We start from the raw sequence: 9,496 nt of genomic DNA on the forward strand, positions 1-9,496 counted from the left end.
GGGAGGCTGTGAGGCAGCGAGCGGCGGGGGGTGTGTGTATGCGTGTGTGGGCAGAACTTGTGTTTCGTGGGAAAGGGCCAGTCCCGGCCTTCAGTAAAGGCGGTGTTTTTTCCTTCCCGCAGGCTGAAGAGCGGCAGCTGGAAGCTTTGCTGCACGGCAGACCCACCCCGCGCATCACAGGCCGGGCCAGCGCGGCCGGGGTGAGTTACTTCCACGGGACGCTGCCTCAGGAGACAGCGACGGGCGTAAAAGGTAAGAACGTGGCTCTCAGTACAGCGCTGGTACTGCTTCCGACTCGGGTGTACCTTGCTTCCCACGGCCCACAGGTGAAGTGAGGTCTGTAACGTATTTGCCGTGGCTTTCAATTTAGCAGTCGTAACACGTGAGAATTACCGCAGTCGTTGCGTGTGGGCTTTGGGTTCTTCGAACTTCGTTTCAACGCCAGTTGTTTTGGTTTGTTTTTTTTCATCACTCTCTGCTTCTTTGCTCTCGTTCTTTAATTGTACCAGTCTGCAGAAGGGCATTTAGTACGATACATACAAATGACATAATAAAGGCTTTTGTTACCTGAGCTTTATATATGAAATTTTAAAACTGTATCATCAGAAGCATCCTTTAACTGTGGTTAAGCTGAAATAGTTTAAAGTCGTTCCAGAGCGTGAGGCCAGACTGAAACTTGCATTTCTTTTTCAGCTGTTGCACACTAGTTTGTTATGAAGTGTTGTGTCCTATCTGTTTGAAAATCTGTTGAAATTAGGTGAACTAGGCAGAAGTCAAGGGAATGAGATTGGTCTTGTGGCATTGGCCATCCTATTGAGCATTAAAAATATCCCTTTGTTGTCTCTGTGTATCCCTTTGGCTTTTTCAGTGTCATCAATACTGAACCCTATGACAGAGTTTCTTATGAGTTATAACCAAGCAAATCCTTGGAATAGTCCCACTGTTAGGTTTTTTTTACTGTCTGTTCTTTCTCTTAGCAGTTTTTGGTCAGTTTGGTGCTTTTCATTTAACCTGAAAGGCCATACTTCTCAATATTTTTAGTGTAATCTGACTTGCTTCCCTTGATACTGTTGTCAGCTTTGCTCACGGTTGTCCTTTATTCCTGTGTTACTCCTTGGGTTTTGTCCTTTGATCCTTTGTGTCTTCTTCGTGCTGATATTTTTTCAGACCCAGGTTTTAGTTTCAGTGTCACGTCTTTGTAAAAATAAATTTGTAGAAATTCTGTTCCTCTATTTCTGTTAGTAGCAGTATGGGAAAAAAAAACTGTAACTCTTTCCTGCTTGATATTTTTGTCTTTACTGTGGCTTAAATTGGGCAAAGTAAAGGCAGCCTTGTTCATTTACATAATGAAAAATTAATTTGCTGTTTTTGAAAAGTCTTGGTAATGACTAATATTAGTCATTGTCGTGGTAGTAGCCGTTAGTTGTTTTAAGTAGTACCTTGGATAGCCAGGATACTGGCAGTTCTTTTGGCCTTACTGCTTGCTCAGTAGAAATGCTAACGTATGGCATGATTGATACTGCTAATATAATGCTAGAAAAGAGATTCATGGGAAAGTTTATAGAAAGCTGGAGAGTGGTATTACTACCAACTGTTCCTGAAATTGACAGTATCCTTAAAAGCAGTGGTGATATGTTATATCAATATCACTATGAATGCTAGAGTTCATGGAAACTTTGTTGTTCATGTTTTACTTAAAACAAATATGCTGGAAAAGACAGTCTTAACGTTCTACTTGAACCTCCCAAGCTGCAGTTCATTGCTTTGTGTTTATGTATTAGTTATACAATCTGCTGATAAGAAGTGTTTGGCTCTGTCCTCTTTGTAAGCACCCTTCAGGACGTTAGTTTTCAGTGTCTACAAAGTCTTCCCTTAGCTTCCACTTCACTAAACAAGTCCTCCACCTCTCATAGGTAATTTGCTTTAAACCCCAGACCATATTAGTACCTTTGGCCTCTCCAGTTTCTACACTTCTTTCTTGAACTGGGGAAAGGGAGAACTATGATGTCAAAACTGAAGACATTATTGTAGAAGCAGTCTTGGATACTGCTGAGTAAAGGAGGATAACAACATCCCTAGAGCCGCTTGCCACGTGCCTCTTAAAGTAGCCCAGTCTGTATGTGCATTATCAGTGAGAACACGCTGTATTTTGGGTGATATATTTACAGCTTTCTCTCTGATTTCAGAGAATCTTAACTGAATCTATTCTTGCACCTTGTTACAGGGGAAAGAATTTATTGAATCTTAACAAAAGATAACAAAAATTGTACAGAATTAGTTGGTTTGATATAAGTGAGTTGTCATACTGTGTTCTTTGCAGTCCAGAAAAAGTGAAGTGTGGACACGTTTACTGATTAAATCCTTTGGTTTGTTCCCTGGCAGATGTATAGCAGTCCTTGATTTGTTTTCTGAACTGATGCGATTCTAAAATTTGGATGTATTTCTGCCCCATCCCTGGAGGTGTTCAAGGCCAGGCTGGCTGTGGCCTTGGGCAACCTGGTCTAGCGGGAGGTGTCCCTGCCCATGGCAGGGGGGTTGGAACTCAATGATCTTCAAGGTCCTTTCCAACCTAAACCATTCTATGGTTCTATGATTCTATGATTCTGTGTTATGGGAGAAGTATGTGGATACTCTTTTGCCTCTATCAAAAGTAGTCAGTTGGGAAAAAAGTTAAACTGGTACTGCGGAACATTTAGGAGACTTGAAATATTCTATGACGTTAACTGTGTGTGCAGATACTTCCATAGAAAGGGAATTAAAGAATGAAGAGTAGAGTAGAAGTGAGTCTTGGATTTTTGCAAGTGAAAGGAGATGAAGGTGTTGAGGATTGGGAATGTAAGTATGGGACACTGGATGGTAATGCCAAGGAGCTGGTATTGGTGCTTGTGGTTTCTGAAGACACCATCTCATTGTGCTGAGGGGTGGCATTTGATGTTTCGTTTATATTTTAGGTGTAACTGAGTGCTGTTTTTTTTTCCTGTGAACTGAGACTTGAGAACATGCTGTTGTCTCAGTTCTGTGCATATTCAGTGGGATCTTGGAGAGCAGCTTTTCCTTGTGTGTGGTGAGTCTCTGCCTCATACAAGAAGAAATTTTGGCGTGGCGACAGAGCTGTGCTTGGATTTGCAGCTGACAGTATTGAGCACTTAATAGTTGAAGGGATTTCTTTTCCTTCCTCCCATACCAGACATGTGCTACTTAGTTATGATCCCAATGGTACGAAAAGCAGCAGACAGCAAGCAATGTTTCTGAAATTGCTCAATGTTTATTGTGAAGACGCAGTCTGAGATTAGTAAGTAAAGATGGGAAATGCTAACCTTAGCCAATGATCAAACTTGGAACTTTGAGCTGTGACTCGAAGTGCAGACCTTGCCTTCCTTCTAAGAAAGTGTTGCTTATATGGTTGGCGGACTCTATCAGCATTTCTACACACGCCTCATGGCTGTGAAGGTACCCAAAAGACTGCAGCTGTTTAATACTCACCTGCTCTGTTTCATCTCTAGCAGAGTCTTGTAGAACCTGTTCAACAGTGAGTTAAGCTCTAGCAGTACCTAACAGACTGTGGAGAAAATCCCTGTCCCAGTGATGTAACCCGTCTGTGGTGTAACCCATGTCCCTCTGCTTTTGCCGTGCAACAGAGAAGCCTGATTTGTAAGAGATGAAAATTGTCTCTATCCCACAATATTAGAGCCAATATTCATGGGCCTTTGCTGTTCTGTGGGGTCTGAGAGCATCTGTATGTCCTCTGCATAAGTTATGATTTGAAGAGGGCCTGGCCCCTAAGTTTAAAAAAAAAAAAAAAAAAAAAAAAAGGAGGGTAAGGTCACAACAAATTAAGATTTGAGAGTTCTGGGTTTGAACTCCTAAAGTACAGCTGTGATCTCTGCAGGAATTAATTTCACAAAAGTATCTGTACACAGTATTAATTAAAACTGGGGGATCCCATTAACACGAAGTTTGAGCTCATTGAGTCAGTCAGCTTTACAGAGTGCATGCAGGGGATAAGTTCCCAATAGAAATCCTGTTGGTGAGAAGGGAATGTAAGGAGAGACTTCGCCAGAGTCAAAATTGCCTGTTAGGATCACAGCCTGTAATGGCTTGACATAGTTGGAAGTCCCACATTCCTGCCTTTTTCTTATCCTAGCCACTTCTGGTGTCTGTGGAACAGTGTGCTCAGATGCCTTGACTTTTTGGCTTGGATTTTTGTCTGGTTCCCCCCATCTCCCCTCTTTTGGCCTTTTGAGGGTGATTATTAAATTGGTGCTTTCATAATATGTAAGTTTGCTCTAAGCTTACTTCACATTTTGATAAGACAGAGAAGGAAAAGAAGGTTAATACACAGGATTAGACCCCTAGAACTTACAGTTTTGCTTTTTAGGAATTAGTTTTACTTCAGTGTTCTCTAGCTGACAGAAGTGCTGAAGCCATCTTGAAGGCATGCTATGGTTTTGTTTTTCTGAATCTGGTAATTGATTGATTTTAATTTTTTAATTGCTTTTTTCCCCTCTAGTGTTAAGATTGATTTTTGTGAGAAAAAGGGGGTTGCTAATACCACAGCATTGCATTTCACTGGGAAGGGAGATCCCTAAATGTGGCTACTCATTCACTCTCACAGTACTGGTAAGCAGCTGAATGTATCTCCCAATAGTTAGCATAGTGTTTATTAGAATTTGTTTGGTGAACACCATAACCAGGCATAAGCTGTTGCACAGTGAAGGAGCTGCTTGTATCTTCTGCCTGCTTTTTTCATGCCTAGCAGATTTACCTGTCTAGCATAGTGGTGGGGAAATGATTGGGGAGCTTGATCCAAACAAAGAACTGTGCATTTTCCCCACTCTCTCCAGCTTCAGGTGTTCAAGGAGTGCAGGGACAAGCAGAGGGTTGTAGTCTTTATTTTGGTGACCATTCTTCTTTATATCAGCTTAACTTATTAGTAGCTAGCTTGAACTGCAAATTCAAGTTAGCTGCAGTAAGGATTGATTTAAAGTAGTTTGGGGTTTTTCTTTCTTTTTATTTATTTTTTTTAAGGAAAATAACTGTATAAATAGGACTAGCAGAAACTGCTTAGAGGAATTTGTTACATGTAAATGCAATGAACAGCTTCTTTTGTGGGTTCTTATGCTAAGTTTGCAATGGACTTTGCAAAATCCCAGCCACAATGAAGCACTATGCTGTTTGTGCATCTTGCTGTTTGTATTTGCTATACAAGTATCAGATATTTTTTCCAGTTAATTTTTTGCTATCCAAATCATACAGAATATACTGCTTCCTTAAATATTTTACATTATTTATAAACTTTATCTAAAAGTTGACACATCTTCAGGGAGATTATTATTTTTATCTTCGATTTTGTTATTTTGCTTGCGACAGCCTCATACAATGTTGTGTGAAGACTTGTTTACATACGGCCAAAAAGCAACTGTGCAAATTCATGGGAGACTAAATCTCTTGACGGCTATTAAATTTAAATTCCTTGCCTCTTGCTAGGAAATCCCTGAACCACAGTTTTCTGGAGGATGGGAGCGCATTCTTCAAAAATATCACTAGAAGATTGGCCTGTTCTGACCTTGGCCTCTACTATGGTCTTTGACAGAAGCAGAACACTGAGTTAAATGAATTTTTGTTCTGACCTGCTGAGATTGGTTTCGTTTTCCATGGTGGTTTTTTTTTTTTTGGAGCAGCAATAGCTGCTCCAATTTTTAAATGAAAATACGAACCTTTTCAAGAATGAGAAGCATTAATAAAAAAGAAGCTTTGTGAATATTTCTCTTTGATTTTTTTTTGTTGTTGTGGTTGTCTTTAGATATGTCAGCTAATTATTTTGAAATAAGAAAATGACAAAAAGCCTCATAGTTTTTGTTTTTGTACTGTACTGACTTCAATACGTAAGTCTTCTGATGAGAACTGTCCTAGGTGAAGTACATAAATTTTTAGTAGAAGCACTGTTCCCTTGTGGGGGAAACCCTCCTTTTTTGCATCGGATCTGAATGTAGCTGAGAAATAATTTAATTTAGCTGTCATGATCTTAATTTTGTAGTGGAAAATCTGATGTTACATGAATGCCCCATAATCCATTTTTTTTTCCTTTCAAATGAATATCTCCTTGAATCTTTAGCCAAATACCTGGGGTGTGGGCTGCAAATTCACTGTTGTTACCATGCAGTTTTCCTATGGCAACTCATTATTTGGAGAACACTGTTCAGCAAAAGATCTAAAATCAAGTTTTATGAAGTCAAAGACATTATTTACCATTTTGTTTACACACGCGTGCTCTGCCAGCTTAAAAACTTTCAGAAGTTCTTGCTTTGGTTTTCATCTGATAATCAAACTGATGCTCTGCTACTTTTTTAGTTGAGTAGGTGCTTCAGAATTACACTTTATTAGGTCTTGTTTGATAGTGTAAGATAAGACTATATGTCTTCTGAAAGTACGTAATTGGACTTTTGAGTGGAAATAAATGAAATCACTTCATAACATGAAGTGTAGCTTTGATCTTGCAGGAATTTAGCTATGATTTCCTCCTTAGTGCAAACTCTACACCTACTTCTGTTTTTTTCGCTTATCCTTCTTTTCCTTTCCTTCACTACTATTTTTAGCTGCTCTGCAATTGTTAGCTATACTAGGTACTTCAGTGCTACAGTGTTTATACCAGAAAAATCTGAATATATCTTTTATTGCTGCTTTTCTTGTGTGTGCTTATTTTACTCAGGTTTTTTGTGCTGTGAATACAGAGTTCCTATTGTGATCCTTACAAATTAACCCGGTGTTTTCCAGTGTTGTCGTTACCTTGCTGTTTCCTGGCCAGTTTTGGCTGTGCAATCATGAAGGCAGCCTAAGGTACTCAAGATGTCAAAATACCTGCAAAAAAGAAGAAAGTTAAAGATACTGCAGCTAAAGACCTCTCTTTACTGCCTGTCCTGTCAACAATATTATGTACCAATTTGTTGTTTCATGATTATATTTCAAAGAAAAATGAAGGTAGCAGAACTTTTAGTGTACCATTAGAGTCTTGTCTTGACATGGATTCTTTGTGCTGGGCACTGTTCCACATAGGATAAACCAGTACCATTTGGATTTTATAGTCTAAGTCAGCATCTTGGTTCCTTGGAAATTAATGTTCTTCTGAGAAATACGGTGAGAATTTGAATGTTTAAGTTTGTTATGCAAAGGTGTCATAATTGCAGGAAGATTTTGGAGATTCTGCAAATTGGTAAAGGTTGAAATGACTGGCACAAGTAGATATGAAGAAATAGAAGGTAGACTGGTTTTGCAGGGTGACCTTGGCTGGCTGCCAGGTGCCCATTGGGCTGCTCTATCACTTGGCTTCTCTAGCTCCTCTGGAGCAGCACAGGGGGATGGGGAATGGGGGTTGTGACCAGTCCATCATGTGTTGCCTCTGCCATTCCCTCCTCCCACTCTGCCCCTGCTCCAAGCACGGGGTCCCTCCCACAGGAATCAGTCTGCCACGAACTTCTCTAATATATGTCCATCCCATAGGCTACAGTTCTTCACAAAGTGCTCTAGCATGGGGCTCTTCTACAGGATGCAGTCCTTCAGGAGCAGACTGCTCCAGCGTGAGTCCCCTGTGGGGTCACTGCCAGCAGACCTGCTACAATATGGGCTTCTCTCTCCACGGGGCCACAGGTCCTGCCAGGGGCCTGATCCAGTTTGGATTCTACATAGGGTCACAGCTTCCTTTAGGCATCCACCTGCTCTGGTGTGGGGTCCTCCGTGGGCTGCAGGTGGATATCTGCTCCACTGTGGACTTCCATGGGCTGCAGGGGGACAGCCTGCCTCACCATGGTCTTCATGATGGGCTACAGGAGAATCTCTGCTCCGGTGTGTGGAGCACCTTCTGCCCCTCCTTCTTCACTGACCTTGGTGTCTGCAGAGTTGCTTCTCTCACGTATTCTCACTCTTTTTTTCCAGCTGTTGTTGTACAGCAGTTTTTTCCCCATTCTTAAACATGTTATCCTGGAGGCACTACCATTGTCGCTGATGGTCTCAGCCTTGGCCAGTGGCAGGTCCATCTTGGAGCCAGCTGGCATTGGCTCTGTCAGACATAGGGGAAGCTTGTAGCAGCTTCTCAGGGAAACAACCCCTGAAGCTCCCAAACTACCAAATCCTTGCCATGCAAACCCAATACACAGGGCGGTTAAAGCAGAGAGATACAACGATGTATCACTTGGGAAATACAAAGCAGAGGTTGAGTTACTTGTTCTGTTCAATTATTGCTGTAAAGAGAGATCTGATATTATGGTTCTTATTTTTGAAAGTACACTTTCTTTAACCTTACGACCTTCAATTTTTAGTCTGTTTTTGTTGGGGATGATTGGAGACTAACGGATTCTGAGTTCTTAGATTATTATTTTTTTTAAATTGTGCAGAGCTATTACTGTTATAAAAGGTCTTTAATCTTCTTGCTAGTTTTGTTGTTAATGTGGTTGTTTTTTCAAAAAATTAAAATTTTAAACCTATGTCAGAATAACATTTCACTTCTCTAGCTTTCTTTCAATCTCTTAACAATTTTACACCTCAATTTTTTTTTTTCCTGAAGGTTGGAAAAATAAACTATTTTTAGTGTTAAACAAAAGCAAATCTTCCAAGACTGTTTGTTAAAGAGAAACTGTGCTTAGTTAGAAACCTTCAGTATATAAATATTTGACATGTATCTGTAGTATGAAAAGTTACATGAATTATAAACAGAAGGTTTTATAAACAGAAAACCAGTTTTAATTGTCAGACTTCATAGCTGCTTTTCTATATGTTTTTCTAATTTGTTGTAATGCTGTTTCTGTGGTCAGTATGAGTGTAATCTTTGTGTCATCTGGAGAACAATGTTTTGTTTTGTCTTTATAGAGTACACAAATGTATATTGGAAATCAGGCAATTGGCATTCTTAGTTCAGCTGATTAGCATTTTGTATGCTAAACAGGTAATGCAGGAGTACTAATATACTGAGGAAAATTCAGTTTCATTTAGGACTCTTAATTGTGAAACTAATTCATCCTCTTAATATGAAATGTCTAGGTCAATTCGAGTCGTAGAATTTAACTATCTGAAATGGGTCATTTTCTCTTTTGGGGAAAAACTATGCAGAAAATACAAAAATGTTAATACTCTGCATCTTTGCTTCTTTCAGACAACCCCATGGTTTGCTCTGCCTACAGCTGAAGTCATCACTAGTTGCTGTTTTGCTCTTAGTTTGCTGTGCTTCACAGGAGAGGTAACTGGTTTAAAATCAAAATATTTCCTGTAATTCCTTAAACCTAGTAAATGTGCTTGAAATTATAGACTTAATGATTGCTTTTTCTGCTGAGAGATTTCTGAAAGCAAAATAGTTTAATCACTGTACCTTGACACTGCCTGTGTATGGGTGTAATGCAATCTTACACAGTGTAGTCTGATGAAAAATGTTTAGATAATACTTGTCTATGTATGCTGTCTTTTTTTTTCTTAGGTGTTTTTCTTCCTTTTTATATGTTCTCAGATTTTC

At 39.8% G+C, this 9,496-nt stretch overlaps 1 protein-coding gene across 1 annotated transcript in view; it reads right to left on the reverse strand.

Moving 5' to 3' along the window:
• DIMT1 (DIM1 dimethyladenosine transferase 1 homolog (S. cerevisiae)) overlaps window positions 1-8,030 on the reverse strand; it is a 13,979-nt gene extending 5,949 nt beyond the window's left edge. The window contains exons 1-3 of the mRNA XM_009895507.1: window positions 7,942-8,030; window positions 6,787-6,858; window positions 1,440-1,533 (exon numbers count right to left, since the gene is read on the reverse strand). Of these exons, the coding sequence (XP_009893809.1) occupies window positions 1,440-1,533; window positions 6,787-6,858; window positions 7,942-8,030 (255 nt within the window). The remainder of the gene's footprint in view (window positions 1-1,439; window positions 1,534-6,786; window positions 6,859-7,941) is intronic.
• Window positions 8,031-9,496: the final 1,466 nt, after the last annotated feature.

The sequence above is a fragment of the Charadrius vociferus genome, unplaced genomic scaffold, assembly GCF_000708025.1.
Source record: "Charadrius vociferus isolate BGI_N301 unplaced genomic scaffold, ASM70802v2 scaffold581, whole genome shotgun sequence".
NCBI lineage: Eukaryota > Metazoa > Chordata > Aves > Charadriiformes > Charadriidae > Charadrius > Charadrius vociferus.